The 19834-nt window shown below is 41.3% G+C and overlaps 1 protein-coding gene across 1 annotated transcript; it reads left to right on the forward strand.

Moving 5' to 3' along the window:
• The first annotated feature begins 1974 nt into the window (after positions 1–1974).
• On the forward strand, positions 1975–14974 carry LOC125536329 (uncharacterized). The gene is made up of 5 exons (XM_048699528.2): positions 1975–1992; positions 2081–2202; positions 13199–13448; positions 13525–14441; positions 14600–14974. The coding sequence occupies exons 3-5, from the start codon at positions 13424–13426 to the stop codon at positions 14657–14659; spliced, it is 1002 nt and encodes a 333-aa protein (XP_048555485.2). The 5' UTR covers positions 1975–1992; positions 2081–2202; positions 13199–13423; the 3' UTR covers positions 14660–14974.
• The last annotated feature ends 4860 nt before the right edge of the window (positions 14975–19834 follow it).

Raw genomic sequence — 19834 nt, forward strand, 5'->3', positions numbered from 1 at the left:
GGTTTCTTTTGTTTTTTCGTTTTCTTTTTTTCTTTTCATTTTTCTTTTTTTTCATCTCTCTTTCCTCTTTTAATTTCTTTAAAAAAATCGTTTTTTCAAAAATATTTGGATTTTTCTCAAAAATTCTTCAAAATATAAAAAAATCATACATTAAAAAATAGTGAATTTCAAAATATGTTTGGTTTTTATAAAATTGTGTTTTAAAATTTTAGTTCAAAATTTATTTCCATGTTTTCAATTTTTATTTAAAAATTATAAAAATGTTTTACATTTTATAAAAAGTGCGCGAAAGATGAAAAATGTTCATGTTTTCACTATTTTTTCACAAATTCAAAAATATTCAGGATTTCTGAAATTGTTCACATATCTAATCGTTTGCTTTTCTCCAAATTTTGCTCGGAGTTCAAAAAAGTTCTTTTTTTAATAAATTGAAAATATATCATGATTTCTTTAAATATTTGAATTTTAAAATTTTGATCGCATTTTTAAAACTGTTCCGTATTTTAAAAATTGTCAAGAGGGGCTCCCGAGTCTGTCATATTTTGGGGAGAGAATAGAAAAATATGAATACGCTGTGGTACGGCCCATGTAAATACCGGGCCAGCCGAGGAGGCCCTTTCGATGTCGGCCAAGACTGTAGACAACCGTTACGTCTTCGAGATCTGGACGGACACGCCCTCCCCCCTCCCCCCTCGCCGACCTCTTCGCCGCCGTCGAGATCCGCTCCTCCCAGCCTCCCCGCCGCGGCCGGAGAGGGTTGGTAATGCTATCGAGCTACGTTCGATCTGCAGGCGAGCAGCGCGGTGCGGCAGTTTCGTGGGCGATGGGGCGGATGGGGAGCGACGCGCAGTTCTACGACGACCGCGACCGACCGACGACGCCTCCGTAGACTCCCGATTCGACGCCGACAGGTCGACGCGCTCTTCCCGCAGGTTTGGTTCGGAAACTCCCCTGCTTTCGTCTCTTTCTGGACGGAATTCTAATTGATTTGCAATCGGGCGGCGCAGCTGGTCAAGAATGGGGCGGCGGTGGGGCAGTCGTCCGAGATGAAGCTCGTCTACCTCTAACTGCTCCGAGACCCGGAGAAGCGAGCCAACCTTTTCCTGGTAACAGAGCCAGGTCGGAGTAATCACGTACGTGAGCTCAACTACTGTTGGTCCAGCTAGATTCATGCGGTCATTGCATGTTTGATCGGAGAAACAATATCTTCTTTTGGCAAATGCTTCGATTAAACCATGAATTTGCTGCAATTACATATTTGACATGCAAACAGAGATTCTTTCTGATGTTGTTGACAAAGATCATACTACCTTTTAAGTCTGAATCCTGCAACTAGTTGAATTTTGAGTAATTGCCATGTGCTGTTGGAAGTGATTCTGCAAATTTTCTTGCTATTATCGCAGGTGCCAGAATAAAGCTCTCCTTTCCATTAGCATATTCAAGAATGATTTATCACACATAAAGGTGACGTCTTGGGCCTTACACGCCATGGCTTCAGATTGCATTCGTTGCTCTGATTGTATCAGACTATCTGTTGCTGTAAAGAAATGTCTCAAGGATCCATCGCCATATGTTAGGAAATGTGCGGCATATTCATGTGCTCTACAACTTGCTTCCAGAGGAAGACACAACTTTGGAGGAGGTTTGTTTAGTGCAACTTCCTTCTCATTTTGCATTGTTGCTGGACACTATGTGCATCTGAAGCCTTCCAATGTTACTGCAGATAGTGAAAATTCCCCTCGGGTAGTGGGAGCTGCTGCTGTTGCATTTAGGTCGGCTTGTCTGAATCGACGGCCTCAGACTCCAGCCGATGCAGTTGCGACCCTGCCTCTAGATCAGCTCGCCAACCAACCAGTTGCTGCTGTCTTCAATCAGTCTCCACAATCCCCGACAACCTCCGGCCGTCATCAGCATCATGCTCCAGCCACCACTCATCTTCTACCCTGTTCATCTACTACCATGTCCGCCATACACCTCATGCACCAACCCTAGGTAAAAAAGTTATGTTCTTTGATGTTGTTGCTCTGCTGCACCATAATGTTGCTCCAATAATGTGCAACCTGTGTTGATATTAAAGCAGTGGGTTGAGTACAGCCTCGATGGCTCATGGACCACACACTCCTGGCTTGCTTCCAGATGCTTCATAGTTCATCACCCACAAAGCTAGCTCCCATGAAGCTATGACTCGACACATGCAACCAGGTGGCCAATTACCTCGATCCATTTTTACCATCTTTTGATTTGGCTTATGCATACGAAATGTTCGATGAAATGGCCGAAGGAAAATAAATCTTACACCCAATCCTTATCGCACACCAGTGATGAAATATGCCTTTCATATTTATTACCGTTGTGCTACCTTCTTCGCTCAGCTCTTGTCTTTTGTGATGTGCTCAGTTCAATTATTTGAAAGGAGTCATGTGTTTGATTAATTTGTGACATATTGAACCTTACTTCCCTCCACATTCTTCATCTATGAGAACATATAGGACCTGCAAAAGAGAACATATAGGACGCACCAGATGCCAAAACTAGCAATAAATGATTCTGCAAAATGAACCACAAAATCAAGTTTTACTTCAATCCATCCACTTGGCTAACTACAAGGAAAAATGATATTTATTGGGCCACAACAACATCCAAAAGTAATCTATCCACCAGATTAAAAAGGAAAATTCAACATTATTCTACCAAGCAAAGAAGAAAAAAGCTAAATCATTTTACTGTCATAAAGTTGGATTTGTTGGTGTTTCTTCTTTTACCCCTCCTACCCCCCTGAAACCTCTGGAATAAAAAAACACCTCTCAACGAACAAATGGATTATGTTGAGCCCGACAATGACGACTCAACATGCCCGGGCACTGGGGCAATATGATTCTTTTTTATCTAAAGCATAGCACGGGAATTCAGCTGGTATTAGAAGCTATGGGGACTAATGCGTTAGTGGTTAGTAAAGAAGCAAAATATGTGATCCCAAATATCACATATCCCACAAAGGGAATAACTTGTAGGTCATGTTATGATTTTAATGTTTCAAATAGATCAACATATCCAGAAACATTAACTATTTGGGATAATAAATTGTTTGGAATTGCAAGCTTCTTGCCTATGGTGTGCAAGATAATGACTTCATAGATTTGGTTATCGGCCCGAAGACAGTTATTTTTTTGTTTGTAACCTGAGGACAGTTATTTGCCTGATATATTGATCTAAACCATTCATGAATTGTATAAACACTTAAAACCTGGACCCCAAAATCAAAAGTATGATATGCTAACATATATTACAAATTATTTAGGCATAGCATACCCCTAACACACATCAAAACTACTATAACATAGCATAGATAGAATCGTAACGAGATTACCTTATGGAGAAATGGTGGCATTGCCCATTATCTATGTTATCATCATTTACATCAAGAACAATGTGATCAGAGGATCTCTGCTCCATTTGAGAAGTGCTAGATCCAGGTGTAATCATGAAATTTTTCATAACTAGTTTATCTCCCGCAGCATAATTATGTTCTTTAAAAGTAGAAGAATGGTACTGTCAGTTGTGAATCTATAAAAATAATATATCTATTCTAGCATTAGACACATGAAACAGGCACACGCATACAATTCTTGGACCATAAAAGCCATAAACCCTATATAAAATCTATGAAAATCTAGAGAAGATATATGAAAATCAATGAAAACTAAAAAGCCAAGCACATAGTATGACAATTCGCTATGGGTCGACCCTAGAAATTTCCACCTAACCTGCCAGCAAAAGGAGAGTAACCAAAAAAGAAAGACTTTGAAAACACAAATTGCAAGCCTAAAAAAGTAACACACGATTTTTCATGGGGATGCATCTTAAGTTGTCGTTATGCATCACATGAGTTTGGAACATACCCTGGATCATGGCAAATTGTGTCATTTAAAAAAAGGTTATGGTAACAATTAGATTGTGTGTCATTTCCAAAAACTAATGTTGTGATCATGGCAAAACTGCCATGGTGACGCATCTTAAGATGACGCTATGCTATCACTTATGCACGGCCACTTTGCATAAGATCATGGCCACTTTATCTATAGTAGATCATGGTAAATTTGTGTGTAATTTTCTACATTGGCAATTTTTTGTGTTTATCCTGGTTCACAACAAAAAAATAATTGTGCATCGCCAATGTACATATGGCAAATCTTTGACATGTGATAGTTTTTATGCATAGATCACGACAACTTTGTGTGTTGAAGATATACAAGATTATGGCAAAAATATGTGTCATTTGCAAAAAAAAGAGGTTAGGATGCTTTAATAACCAGGTTGCCTTGTTTAAAGAAAGAGGTTTTCCATGTGGTAAAATTAAATAAAAAAAACTAGTTGTCATGCTCCAGAAAAAAAAAGGTTTGCCATGTGATAAGAAGAAATATTTGGAAATATTTGTTGTGTTATGTTTGCTTACCATACTTATTTTGATGCCATTTTTAAATTTACTAGCTAACTTGGGCGGCAACTAGTAAGTTAGATGCTATATGATTCTTTTTACCTACAAGTCACTGATCCATGAAAACTATTGTAACATAGCATGCATAAAAGCGTAACGAGATTACCATGTAGAGAAAGGGTGGCATGGTCCATTATCTATGTTGTCATCATATATATCAGGAGTGACCTCTGGTCCATTTGAGAAGTGTTAGATCTAGTTGTAATCATGAAATTCTTCATGACAAGTTTATCCTTTAGCATAACTGTGTTCTTTAAAAGTACAACAGTGATACTGTCAATTGTGCACGCGCATACAGTTCTTGAACCATAAAATGCACTGATACCTAATAAATGCCAGCTAAAGAAAGAAAACATAGATATGGGCAAACATGTGTGAACATTCATAATCATTAATACATGGAGCAATGATCAATTTAACCATATTTCATGACAAATTATTCATACTGCTAGTAGTTATAATCTAATCAATTGTCTGGCATGAAGAAGGAAAGTTTGTGCCCTATGGGCACTCATTCCCCAAAATAAGCACAACATTATGTGCATCGAAAGATGCATCACATTTACAACATCAATTGAAAAGTATTGTGTTCACTGTTACCACACAGTAAGTAGTAATACATAAAGTCAGATAATATTGGCAATTCTGTTAGACGAAACAAGGAAAACTGTATGAAGGGTAGAACATATATACAATTCTTTGATCCATGAAACACTAAAAATTCCCCAAAATAGGCACAACATCATGTGCATCAGAAGATGCATCCACCTTTACAACGTCAATTATAAAGTATTGTGTTTACTGTGACCATGCACTAGTAATACATAAAGTTAGATAATAATGGCAAATTATGTTAGACCAAACAAGGAAAATTGTGTGAAGGGTAGAGTAACATAGATACAATTCTCCGATCCATGAAACACTACAACTTCAACATCCCTTCACCTAATCCATGACAAAACCATAAATCCAGATCTGAAATCTATGAAGACATGGTGGATCATAAACATATTGATATTATGATAAAGTAACAGACCATCATCCTACATCTAAAAGATCAGGTCTCTCCGGAAAACCACAAGTGGGCAAGAGCAAATCCAACACAGCTAACATAAATCCATACATTTGGAGGCGCGGACAAAAAAAAAAGAAACAACTTTAGCAAAGGACCCCAAACGACACAAGAATCTGTCTTAAGATGAGCGGTGTGTGGTCTAGCACGAGAGAGACACTTGATTGGTGGAAGCTTGAATACTTCAATTTACAGGAGATGGATACATGCCCTTTTATAGATTCCTTGGCATGCCGCTGTTGCCGCCGCAATTTACTCTTTGGCATGCCGCTGTTGCCGCCGCAATTTACAGGAGATGGATACATGCCCTTTTATAGATTCCTTGGCATGCCGCTGTTGCCGCGGCAATTTACTCCGCCTCACATGAAGTGGCGACGACCTTCTGCTTCTGTGATTGCCAGCTCACTCGGCTGTTTTTGAGAAAGAACATCACGTTTGAGGTGCTTTTCTTGGAATCCACGTCACCCACATGGTCTGAATCACTTTAGCCGGCCAATGTCCCGTTGTCGCCAAGGCGGCTCATGCATCCGTGCGTGAGTGTGCCTGTGATGTAGCGTAATAGATGCTTGACGGCCGCGAGGTGATCGCTGGCCGGCGCCTCCATGAACCTACTCAGGAACCCAACAGCGAATGAGATGTCTGGCCGGGTGGCATGAGGTACCTCGGCTGCCGATGATGCTCCGATAGAAGGTAGCGTCCACTGGCGTCTCATTGTGTTCCTTACTGAGCTTGCACCGTGCCTCCATTGGCGTGTACGTGGTTACAGTCCGCCATGCCAGCTTTCTCGAGTAGCTTGGCTGCGTAGGCCGCCTGCGTGTGCATGGTGTTGCAGTCCGCCATGGCAGCTTTCTCAAGTAGCTTGCCTGTGTGGGCTGTCTGAGTATTCCACGATGAAGGAGCTGCTCGCTAGCGCCTCTCCCGATGCCTCCCAGCTCCAACTTGCCTCCTCGTCGAAGACAACATCGTGGGAGATGTGCACATGCTTCGAGACGAGGTTATACATCTTGTACGCCTTGGAGCTCGTCTTGTAACCAAGGAACCACATCATGTTGCCCTTCCCGTTGGCTTGTACAAACTCTTCCTACCAATGCATCAAGACACTTGCATTTTCTTAAGAGAGAAATTTGTTGATTGCAAAATTTTGTCCTAGAGTCTTGTTTCCTAATTTGTACCACAACATTATGTAAGGATACAAAAGAATAATTCATATTTTTTTCAAAATTAAATACTACCTTTCTCCAACCAATGTATAATAACAAAAACAAAACAAATTGCAGTTTATGTAGGCACACTTTATTACTATTTGTAACTCCCAACAATTTCGTAGAAATGTTTACGTGTAAATGTGCCAATTCGCCCACACAATATCCCTAGCAAATATTTTCTTCCTTCTTATCGTCCAGACGTTGCAACTCGTTCACACCCTCCCCCTTTTCCATCCAAAAACTCTAGAGCACCGCCATTTCACATTTTTGGAAAGAAACTCCTACAAATTACCCAGGCGCAACAATTAGCTCCACAACCTCCTTGCAAATATTTGCCTCCAATGTGCTGTGAAAAAAGAGAGGTTTGCCTCCAATGTCACCTACTTTGCACGCCTTGGAGCAGATTGATCACCAAGGCTATTTTTTTAACCAAGGTTATTTTTCACATTTCTACCAAACAAACTCCTACAAATTACCCCGGCCATCCCACCACACCAAACCCACCAAATTATTCCACAACCTCCTTGCAAAGATTTGCCTCCAATGTCACCAACTCTTGCACACCTTGGAGCGGATTGATCATCAAAGTTACTTTTCTTTTGTCGAACTTGGATTGGGTTTACCCTTTAGTTTCGTGCTTCTGTGTTCTCAATTGATGATCTTAGGCCTTGTACAATGTTAGGTGCTTAGGAAGGTGTTTAGAAAAATAAACCGGGTTTTGCTGAAGCATCGATGCCTATTTCTACAGGAGAGACGCCTAATTAAGCGTCTAGTCTCTACAAGTAAGCACCGGTGCTTAAGAAAACACTGGTTTATTTCTCTAAGCACCTCACCTAAGTGCCTTGCATTGTACAAGGCTTAGGAGACAAAACGAGATGAAAACCTAGGTTAGCCAATACCTAAGAACTAAGTAAAAAGGAAGAAGAAATAAACAAGGCAACAACAAAACAGAGCAAAATCCTATAGTTACATGTATGCTTGCCCAATATGTGAAATAGGAAAAATTGCCAAATCACGAAACTAAAGAGTTAGAATGTCCTTCATAACCTCTGCCATACTGAAAGTACAAGGATGAAATACGTATGATTTATGGATTTTAATGTCGCTAGAATATACCAACTTGATATTAAGTTTCATGCACCAACCATTAGAACCAAAAGTCAACTGGTAGAGAAGGTTGGGCAATACACACATACTTCAACACTCGGAACTGCACCTAGTTCATTGATTCAACTAATGACAAACTCGCAAGAAGTGACCATCAAAATAATTGTATTATTGTCTATTGATTTACTATTGAAATAAGCCTAATGACTAAGCATCCATACCTAGCAAATGGGTCTTGGTCCTAATTACCATAAATTTGGCAGTGCCACATATGCGGATGTGAGTATAACGAGGTTTTTCAATGATACAAGATTCTCATGGCATGGTATGGAAAAATAATAAAGAATTATGACCTTCAGTAACACATGGTTGATAGTTATCACCTTTCAAAAGCACATAGAGTATTTCAATTCATCTTCACAACTACATGGAGTTTGTTAGGCACCATTGTTTTGAATATTTTCATCACCATCCGTGCTATTGTTGGCATATGGTATGTTTCCGCCACTTGGGCTAGCACCTTGGCATAGCGTGCCTACATGTGGTTGCATGGTGCTTATAGCATATTTTTCCTTGTTATTGCAATCTCTATTGTTTTTCAGACCTATCTTGATAGTCCACAAAATAACTGTTATTTATAATGTCTTGCACTTTGGCATTCTTCCTTCTCTTGTATGTTCTGAACACCTTTTTTTTTTCTATACTATGCCTTTTCACCAGTAACGTCTTCATGCTATTATCTGTGTTTCTTCTTTTAAGCATCGACTCCCCATGCAGAAATCCTAATTTTACTTTGTTGTTCATTTCCTTTTTCTCTGCAATCTTCTCGCAAATATCTTGTGGATTTGTGTCATCCATGAAATTAACATTGCTTGGGATATGCATAGTTCCATTAGTATTAATGGGTGATGCCTCATCTAAACCTGAGAAAGAAGATACAAATAAGCTCACTGGTACAATAAACCATTCAGTGTAAACCATTTTTTAGCTTCTAATTCAACACCATTCACATTTGCATCAAGCCTTCTTGTCCTCACGTTCTTTCGCAAATTCAAATAGCTGAATTGAAATGGCTAGTGCTATTTACATGATACAAGGGAATATTTTGTTATGTCCAACTTCAAGCCTGACATTATGAGAATAGGGGCTTGTCTCAGAATGGTCGGTAGCCAGAGAAAAATCCTGCCCTGCTGCTAATTTTAGGTCGGCCGTCGCCGTTCACTCTCCTTCTGGTGGATAATCGAACAAACACCCCAGAAAAACTGGATCCTGAAAATTCCCGAGCCCGAAATCCGACGTGAAAGTATAAACAGGTCAGGAGGAACAACGACCATACCTCGCCCGAAGGAGCGCACGATGAGTTTTCTAGATTCACATAGGGGCGTTTGCGGTAGCGAGATGCGGCGATGGGTTCACACGCGGCTGGATGCGGCGGTGGACATAACATATTGAGACAAGCCCCTATTATACCATGATGAAACTATTTAGTTAACTTTTAACCTGGAATGGTAGTCCTTCAAATTCAACTTATTTTGCTACAAATGGGCCTCCCGTGCCGTTATAAACAAATCTGAAGCGGTTTGAACAACCACGAGAGGTATTGTCCTTCCTAGAATATTCAGTTAAACTATCATTTTGAGTATATTTTAGTTGAAGTATAATATTAATTACACCAAAGGAATTAATCTGTACATTCGATGGTGCTGATTACGTTCCGATTCCTGATTTTTTTAGCTGTCATCCTATTTTTATGGTAATTTCTCTACAGCACCATCCAATATGGATGGCCCATTTTCTGGAACCTACTTGTAGTCAGCGATATAAGGATCTGATTTTATTGGTAAACAAAATATGAAAATGTTATAGCGGACGATCGCTCGTTCGATTCCTGGCGCGATGCAAGGCATACTCTCGGACCACGTGTGCGAATCTTCGCACATTGCCAATGTGGCACGTCTCAGCGTGGCATGATGATTCAGCATTCGCTCCATCAGGTGTCGACGTGACACAATGATCATCGTCGGATCGGTAGCACGAATCGCGTCGTGGGTCAGAGAGTTTGCACTCTCATTTATTTCCCACCCACTGACTTTTTCCTCCCTCGCTCACATTCTGCTTCTTCCCTGACCTAGGTCGTCTTGCTGCCGCATCCCCACCGCTACATCCCACCACCATATCCCCATCACTGTTTCCCCACCGGCACATCCCGCCGTCGTAGCCACATCCCGCCGCCATATCCCCATCGTCGCATCCAGCCGCGTGTATCCTCATCGCCGCATCCCGCCGCCATATCCCCACCGCCGCATCCAGCCGCGTGTATCCCTATCTCCGCATCCCGCTGTCGTATCCAACCTCGTTCGCCAACGCCCCTACACGAATCTAGAAAACTCATCATGCGCTGTATCCCCCACCGCCGCATCCAGCCGCGTGTGAACCCATCGCCGCATCTCGCTACCGCAAACGCCCCTATGTGAATCTAGAAAACTCATTGTGCGCTCCTTCGGTCGAGGTATGGTCGTTATTCCTCCTCACTTGTTTATACGTTCACGTCGGATTTCGGGCTCGGGAATTTTAAGGATCCAGTTTTTCTGGGGTGTTTGTTCGATTATCCACCAGAAGGAGAGTGAACGGCGACGGCCGACCTAAAATTAGCGGCAGGGTAGGATTTTTCTCTAGCTACCGGCGCGGTTGTTTGCTTTGCTGAATAGAAGAGGTGGGGCGTGGGGCACGGTGCTCATGTTGATTTCTGAAGCCGCTGTACACATTGTTTGCATTTGCTGAATGGAACAGAGGGAGTGGTAGGGCGTAGGCTGGGGAGTTTGGTGGGATGCTCAAATTTGCAGGAGGTGGATGCTTGACAACTTTGCTCTGCGGTTAGCATTTTGCTCTATTGTGATTAGCATATGTGAGCGGAATTTTTTGTTGTTGCCAACATCCAAAATTTGCCATGGTTAATTGTGTTTTCCAAGGATGGCAAGTTTGTGTTTTTCAGATATGTTTTGTTTGTCTGTTGGGTTTAGATGGTAACTCCTACATTAGCCCATGACAGTGTTTATCATCTAGACATGGCAACTTTGGATGTCTTTTTCTAGGATGGCAACTCATCATAGCACTAGATGACAACTTTTCTAAATAACACATGGCAAGTCTTTTTGAATCATCATCGCAACCCATACAATTAGGGTGGCAATTATTTTTCTTGTCCTGTTTTGCCACGTGGCAAGTTTTTTTGAACCATCTTGGTAGTCTGGTAAATTTAAAAATGGCATCAAATTAAGTATGGTAAGCAAACATAACACAACAAATACTTCCAAATATTTCTTCTTATCACATGGCAAACCTTTTTTTTCTGGAGCATGGCAACTAGTTTTTTATTTAATTTTACCACATCAAAAAACCTCTTTCTTTAAACATGGCAACCTGGTATATTTTTTGCGGACAAATTGGTTATTAAAGCAATCTAACCTCTTTTTTTTGCAAATGACACATATTTTTGCCATAATCTTGTATATCTTCAACACACAAAGTTGTCGTGATCTATGCATAAAAACTACCATATGTACATTGGCGATGCACAATTATTATTTTGTTGTGAACCAGGATAAACACACAAGTTGCCAATGTAGAAAATTACACACAAATTTACCATGATCTACTATAGATAAAGTGGCCATGATCTTATGCAAAGTGGCCGTGCATAAGTGATAGCATAGCGTCATCTTAAGATGTGTCACCATGGCAGTTTTGCCATGATCACAACATTAGTTTTTGGAAATGACACACAATCTAATTGTTACCATAACCTTTTTTTAAATGACACAATTTGCCATGATCCAGGGTATGTTCCAAACTCATGTGATGCATAACGACAACTTAAGATGCATCCCCATGAAAAATCGTGTGTTACTTTTTTAGGCTTGCAATTTGTGTTTTCAAAGTCTTTCTTTTTTGGTTACTCTCCTTTTGCTGGCAGGTTAGGTGGAAATTTCTAGGGTCGACCCATAGCGAATTGTCATACTATGTGCTTGGCTTTTTAGTTTTCATTGATTTTCATATATCTTCTCTAGATTTTCATAGATTTTATATAGGGTTTATGGCTTTTATGGTCCAAGAATTGTATGCGTGTGCCTGTTTCATGTGTCTAATGCTAGAATAGATATATTATTTTTATAGATTCACAACTGACAGTACCATTCTTCTACTTTTAAAGAACATAATTATGCTGCGGGAGATAAACTAGTTATGAAAAATTTCATGATTACACCTGGATCTAGCACTTCTCAAATGGAGCAGAGATCCTCTGATCACATTGTTCTTGATGTAAATGATGATAACATAGATAATGGGCAATGCCACCATTTCTCCATAAGGTAATCTCGTTACGATTCTATCTATGCTATGTTATAGTAGTTTTGATGTGTGTTAGGGGTATGCTATGCCTAAATAATTTGTAATATATGTTAGCATATCATACTTTTGATTTTGGGGTCCAGGTTTTAAGTGTTTATACAATTCATGAATGGTTTAGATCAATATATCAGGCAAATAACTGTCCTCAGGTTACAAACAAAAAAATAACTGTCTTCGGGCCGATAACCAAATCTATGAAGTCATTATCTTGCACACCATAGGCAAGAAGCTTGCAATTCCAAACAATTTATTATCCCAAATAGTTAATGTTTCTGGATATGTTGATCTATTTGAAACATTAAAATCATAACATGACCTACAAGTTATTCCCTTTGTGGGATATGTGATATTTGGGATCACATATTTTGCTTCTTTACTAACCACTAACGCATTAGTCCCCATAGCTTCTAATACTGGTTGAATTCCCGTGCTATGCTTTAGATAAAAAAGAATCATATTGCCTCGGTGCCCATGCACACGGAGTCATAATTATCAGGCTTAGCATAATCCATTTGTTTGCTGGGAGGTGCTTCTATTTTGTTCAGGTTCCATGGGGGTAAGAGGGGTAAAAGACCAATAAACCCAAAGTTATGGCTGTAAAATGATTTGGCTTTTTTCCCCTTGTTTGCTTGGTAAAATAATGTCAAATTTTCCTTTAGTTAATCTGGTGGATGGATTACTTTTGAATGTTGTTGTTGTGGCCCAATAGATATCACTTTTATTATAGTTAGTCAGGTGGATGGATTGAAGTAAAACGTGATCTTGTGGTTCATTTTACAGAATCATTTATTACTAATTTTGGCATCTGATCCATCCTATATGTTCTCTTTAGCAATTCCTTTTGCATGTATTGATCAAAGCTACATGTACTCATTGCCTCACTGATAGTTAATATTCTTGTGGCCACAGTGGGTATGTTCGTGAGATGCAGATGAATGACTCAAATTTCCGTTCACTATTTGATGACCACATCAATTCATTGCTAGTTACTACAAAAACATTTCGACGATGGTATTGCGAAAGCTGCAGGGATAAATTGGAACCATTATATAATAATACCAGCACACCAGCTAGAATGTTGAATGGATTTGCACGAGGACAACATGGCGTTCACCTTCCTACAATATAGAATCCATGAAAGTAGATCGAGTTGTAAATGGTACGTGTAAGCCTTGGTGAATTCCCATGTTCTTTTATTGTATAAACGACCTAATTTATCTGCTCTTTCTTCTCAGATTCATATGAGTCAACACCGATTAATCAGAAGAATGGTGCTGCAAAATGTCATTCACCAGTGTTCAAAACCTACAAGAGAAGGAAGAACACCAAAGTGCACGAAGTTATAAATAATAGTTCTTTTGTGGAATATCAAGATACCTCTGGCATGGCTTCAACTTTTGCCCATGCATTACCGTCTTCGAGCAGTTATAAGTCGGAAAAGGCAGCACAAATAAGTATTGAACCCCGGAACCAGAGTGCATTAAATCTGATCCAGGTAAATGGTTCCCGATCCATATTAGAAACAAAGGCAGGAAATATGTTTGATCCAAGAATGTCAGGACCTTCGACGGGTTACTATACAAGTGACCATATGCAGGGAAGACATCTTCATGGATCAGTAGACTTGTGGAAGCACACATGCTTCACACAATGTGAAGCGTCTACAGGGAACATGCCAAGCCGTTGTCTACTTCCTAATTCATACCATTTGCATGATCAGTATGATGTAGAAAATTTCATATGGTACAGAGACAGCAACATCATCAATGAAAGTTGTGCACCGACCATGGATATTTCTGCAAAGTATCAACATCCACATTGTCCCAGTAAACCATTTCGCCCTGTTCCTAGGATTGGTGTGCTCAGTCCCATGTTGCAGAAAGAAGTCACAACATATTCGGAGAGCTGCGGAACACAGTCTGGCTACCGACTAGGCATGTCTGAGGAGGAAATGCCTTGCCAGATGTACAGAGGGGAAAACTCGGCATCAAGCTCACAAAAATTCCGGGCAACGTACAACCCCCAACATTTGGGTCATGTCAACTCTGTTGGAATACCAGAACTTCTGCCGGAGAGGGAGAATTCACATTCAAGCAAAGGCAAAAGCAAAATGGTATATTCTTCGGACAAATCTGCACAACAGGATATATGTGTAAGTAATGTAAATTCAACTAATTTTACCATAGAGCTCGTTTTTCTAGTTTTGCTGCTAAAATAAGTAATTCTTGGTAGTAATACACTTTATGACTTGAGGTCAAAATACTACCACCCTGCAAGTGAACAGTTCTTAATTTTAAGTCGCATGTGCAGGCTCAGGCTCTGTCTCTCTCTGGTGTGGCCACAAATGCTGCAACTCGTGGAAGGAGTTGAAAGTTACATGATGAAGGCATGTAACCTTGCATGTGCCTTAACGTGTCAAGTGCATAATCTTTTTTGTTTGAAAGCGCATACATGTTTTTGGTTGTCTTGTCAAGTTGTGTGGAAGGAGTTGGATTATCACCATAGTATGAGTTGGTTGTCTTGTACTCTATAATGTTTTGACATGTAATGTCTCGGAGTCGGGTACCAAACGTGGGTCGTTGAATAAGTGTAATTTGTACACCTGTGAATTGATGTTTTTTCATCCTTCCAAGACTCTATATTCCACCTGATATTTTGTTAATTCATGGCTATTACTGCTTACAACCATTTATGGTTATATTCATTTTTTGTTGTTTTGATGATATATACTCCTTTTTTTTGCGAAAAGATATATACTTCTTACTTGAATTACTACATGTTACTCTCTAATCACGCTCAGCTCACTGTATAATTTATCAAGTTGGCTAGTTTGGTGGTAACATTATCTAGTTTTATGTTTATGAATTTGTATAATGTTTTTTAGTTACTTAATTTACTGACTAACACTTGTTCGATGCACAAATGTAAGTTCTATGGTGAGAGAGAATAATGACACTCTGTAGTGCAACTCAAAATGGTAGTAGAATATCGAAGAGTAGTACAGAACTGAAGATGCATAACCGGCATTACAGTTTTGCTCTTGCAACACCAATGTTTTCGTGATATATGGTGGGGGGAATGTACACTTGATCCAATAAACATCAAAGTACCACTTTAGAAAAAATGGAAAGGGTTCGTATGTCTTCCTGGGAAGACCTTTTCCCTACGGTCCATGTTACTAAATTGGCTAGAGATTTGTCTGATCAGAATCCTTTGATCCTGGAGAGTGGGGTGTCTCAGCTTAGTGAGAAGAAGACCAGAGAATGATTTGATGTCTCTTGGTTAAAGCATGAATATTTTCTTCCTATTATTAAAAAAATAGAGACAAAATGTTACTAGCTCTGATACTATAGATATTTTGAATATTAAGCTCAAGAGATTTTAAAAATGTTTTAAAGGGTGGGGATGAAGGGGAGCCTTGGCGCAGTGCTAAATTTTTGCCTTGTGAGGTCACGGGTTCGAGTCCTGAAAACAGCCTCTTGTACAAATGTAAAGAAATGTTGCGTACAATAGACCCAAAGTGGTCGGACCGAGAAATTAACTCCTGTAGATGTGGAGGCTTATAACTGCAAAGTTGAAATTCCTTCAGAATTATATGAACTGTATGCTGATGAAGAGGTACAGTGGTTGCAATATTTCAATGATAGATGGCTCTTAAAAGGAGACAATGACACTACTTTTTATCCTAGAGTTGTTAATGGGAAGAGGAGGGAAAAAAAGCATTTACTCTCTTGATAATAATGGGGTGGTAATATCCTAAAGCTTGCCACTGAGTACTATAAGGACTTGTTAGGTTCTGCCCCTGGATGATTCTGGAAAAATGTCTACTAGTGATAATGCTACTCTTACTAGACCTTTTTCTGAGGAAGAGGTAAAACATGCTATTTTTTCAATGGATAGTAATAGAGCTCCTCGACCTGATAACATCCCCCATTGAATTTTTTCAATGTTATCGGGAGTTTATTAAGGGTCATATTATGCATATCTTTGATGATTTTTTTTAGGGGAGGCTGGATGTTCAAAGGCTTAACTATGGAGTCATAACTCTTATTCCTAAGCTGACTGAGGTAAATTCCATACAACAATTTAGACCTATTTGCCTATTTAGATGCATGTATAAGTGGATTACCAAAAACCCTGATATTAGGAGTGATCCTTTTGCTCATAAGTTGTTTAGTCCACAACAAAATTCTTTTATTAAGAATCATAATATTGTTGATGAGACTCTTTCCTTACATGAAATTATGCATCATGCACATGTTAAGAAATGGGAGGGGGTCATGCTCAAATTAGACTTTGAAAAGGCCCATGATAAGATCAATTGGGATTTCTTACTTGCTGTCCATAGAGTTCGTGGTTTTAATGATAAATGGTGTTTGTGGGTTAAACAAATTCTCAATAATGGCATTGTTTCAATCAAGATTAATTATCAGATTGGTCCATACTACCAAAGTGCAAAAGCGGTCCGTCAAGGGGCCCCTATGTCTCCTTTTCTTTTTAATATGGCAGCGCAATGTTTTTACCAAAATGATACTGCGAGCTCAAAAATATGACTTGTTTGTTGGTATGGCACCGTGTTTGATTGATAAGGGGGTTGTTGTACTACAATATGCAGATGATACGGTGATTTTTTTTGTCTCGTGATTGTGCTAAAGCTGTCAACCTTAAGCTGTTACTCTACCTTTTAGCATTGATGTCGGGGCTTAAGATCAACTATTTGAAAAGCGAAATTTTTGTGGTAGGTGTTGATAATGGAGTTGCTAGATTTTACTCGGAGCTTTTTGGTTGTGTTGTTTCAACTTTACCTATGAAATATCTTGGGGTGCTAGTTAGTTTTGATGCACTTAAAACTATCGACTGTGAATTCCTTGTGGGTAAGATGATTAGGGGAGTGGATGCCTCGAAGGGGCATCTTCATTTGGGGGCAGGCTTATTTTGGTCAATTCTTGTTTGTCTGGTATCCTTTCTTTGATCATGTCTATGTTTTTGTTAAATAAGACTACCCTAAATAAGCTTAACAAACCCACATGAAGCTTCTTTTAGCAAGCTGGGAGACTTAAGAAGAAAATTCATATGGTCAGATGGAATGTGATTTGTTGCTCGAAAAATAAAGGTGGGCTGGGTGTTTTGGATCTTAAAAAACAAAATATCAACTTCCTTACTAAATGGTGGTGGAAATTGGATAACCAGGAAGGATTGTGGCAACAAATTGTTCGAGCTAAGTACTTCCGTAATCAGACGGTTGCCACGATCAAAGCTCGCTTTTCAGATTCTCCGTGCTGGAAATTTATTTTGAAAGTTAAACATATCTATATGGAAGGTAGAAAACTTCTTAACAGTGGTAATTTTATCAGGCTTTGGCTTAGAAGTTGCTGGAAAAACCTTTGGCTGATTCTCATAACGGTTGGATCTGGAAAGACCCCATCCCTCTTAAATTGAAATGCATATGTGGAAGTTGTTTGGAAATGTTGTGCTAGTCTAAAGAAGAGAAAATGGTTGGGTGACCCTATGTGCTCTTTTTGTAATGTTCTTGAAGATGCTCAACACCTGTTTTTTGGTTGTGGGGTCTGTATCTGTTTGGGGCACTATTGATAGAGTTACAGGTACTGATAGCTGCCCAAGGAACTTGTGGCAAAGTTTTTACTTGGTTCTATGCTTTTCTACTTTAGGGGCACAAATAAAATATGATTGTGTGGCTGCTGTTTGCTGGGGGATTTGGACCCTTAGGGACAAGATAACCTTTGAGCAGCATGTTATGCGATCTCCCGTGGAGGTTATCTTCACTGTTTGCTCTTTTATGATGTAATGGGCAGGTCTTCCCAAAAGCGCGGACAAGGATGTGTTCCAAGTTGGATTTAGGGTGTTGATAAAGAAAGCTACGATGCTCGCTTGGTAGATGAATCCACCAGTTGTTGTGTGGGCTTGGGACATGCTTATGGGGTGTGATCGGCTGTTTGAAGGGCTCCTTTGTGGTTGCGTTTTGGTGGAAATGTTTCCACGGGAGTGAACTATGTGTGCTTTGTCTTGTAGCTGTGTTGGTTAGTCTTGGTTTTAGTTGTTTGGTTACAAAACTAGATGTGTTGTCAGGTTTTTGCCCAGTAAGGGGTCTTTGGAGGTCGAGCACTCGTAGTGGGATTTCTGGCAATGCACTAACTCACCTCCCTCTCTTTCCCTCCTCCTTATCTTGCTTGTGATGTTTGTGAACTTTTGTATTTTCGTTAAGCAACTAATGGAAAGGGGATGCTCGGTTGGACAAAAACCATCAATGTTTTTGCACCTCTCAGCACCCCTTTTGATGCCTGGGTCATTACCGAGGAAATAAGAAGCGGAGCAGAGTTGTTTATCTCTTGGCCTCTTTCTTCTCGCAGGCCACCACCTCGCCTAAGCAGCGTGGGCGCCATCGCGCTCTCCACCACCTGACCGACCTGGATGTAGTCATCGTCATGGACCTAAGTATTTGGGAGTTGGGACTGACATCGACGGCGGCCGCTAAACGTCCTACCAAAAACTATTTCGAAGGTGGCGATACGACTAGGGACGGAAGATCTTAGTTTTTGGTAGGACGTTTTTGGACCGAAGGATGGGTGAGCCCTGCTACACATAAGCACTTCGTCTTCGGTACAACCCCCTGGACACATCAACGACCTAGATTAAAAGATACCCCTTCGTAAGGAAGGGTAGGATGGGAAATCCAGGTGGGTACGGATGGCCACGGCATAGCGCGGCGCGCGGCCGTACGGTTCGTTGTACGCCCTTACGTGGCAGTGTACGCCGCGTGAGAAGGAGGGGCGGGCCCATGTGTACTTAACCCTAACCATCGCCGCCCGCCCGCATTAATCTGGTGCGGATTACGCTAAGGCCATTTACACCGGCGCAGTGGCAAGTCCCATCGACGGCGCAGTGAGAAGTCCAATCGTCGGCATCGGTCCGCGTGCGGCGTCGATTCACACACCACCGCCTGACCGCCTAGCGCTCGCCGACGGCTCGCGTGCACACGCCACCGCTTTGACCGCCTGCGCACGCCGCCCCCTCGCCTGCCGGCATTAATCGCCGGCACCCACCCCCGCGCCCTCCAGACGCCCTATAAAAAGCCGCCCACGCCCGTCGTCGCTCGCATCACTCTTGCCTCCCCTCGCCTTCTCCTTATGTCGCCGGCGTCGCCTCTCGCGCCTTCCTCTCCCTCTCGCCGGCGATGGCTCGCCCCAACCTGACGCTGGAGGAGGCGGAGGAGCTCGCCCACTTCGCCATCCCTGCCGCGCCCGACGTGCACCTGCCGGCGAGGTGGCGGCTGAGCGTCGATGGTGTGCCGGTGGCGCCGGTGCCCGAGGTCGGCAACCACCTCTTCGCCCGTGCCGTCGGCCTCTATCGGACGCGCATGTTGCTGGAGAAGCTCAAGGACCCGCAGTACGCCCCCAACCACCCCGGGTGGGCGGACCGGCTCGCCGACGACCACGAGCGGCGCCTCCACGCCTACGCCGGCCCGCGCCAGCCCGTGAAGCACAACCGCGCGCGGCGGCACCATCTCTGGGACGGGCGCACGTTCGA

This window comes from Triticum urartu, chromosome 2A (assembly GCF_056163025.1).
Source record: "Triticum urartu cultivar PI428250 chromosome 2A, HENAU_Tu73, whole genome shotgun sequence".
Taxonomy (NCBI): domain Eukaryota; kingdom Viridiplantae; phylum Streptophyta; class Magnoliopsida; order Poales; family Poaceae; genus Triticum; species Triticum urartu.

Coding starts and splice junctions, on each gene's coding strand:
- LOC125536329 (XM_048699528.2), top strand. CDS start 13,424: ATGAAAGTAGATCGAGTTGTAAATG. Junction 13,449..13,524: donor AGTAGATCGAGTTGTAAATG/GTACGTGTAAGC, acceptor CTTTCTTCTCAG/ATTCATATGAGTCAACACCG. Junction 14,442..14,599: donor CTGCACAACAGGATATATGT/GTAAGTAATGTA, acceptor TCGCATGTGCAG/GCTCAGGCTCTGTCTCTCTC.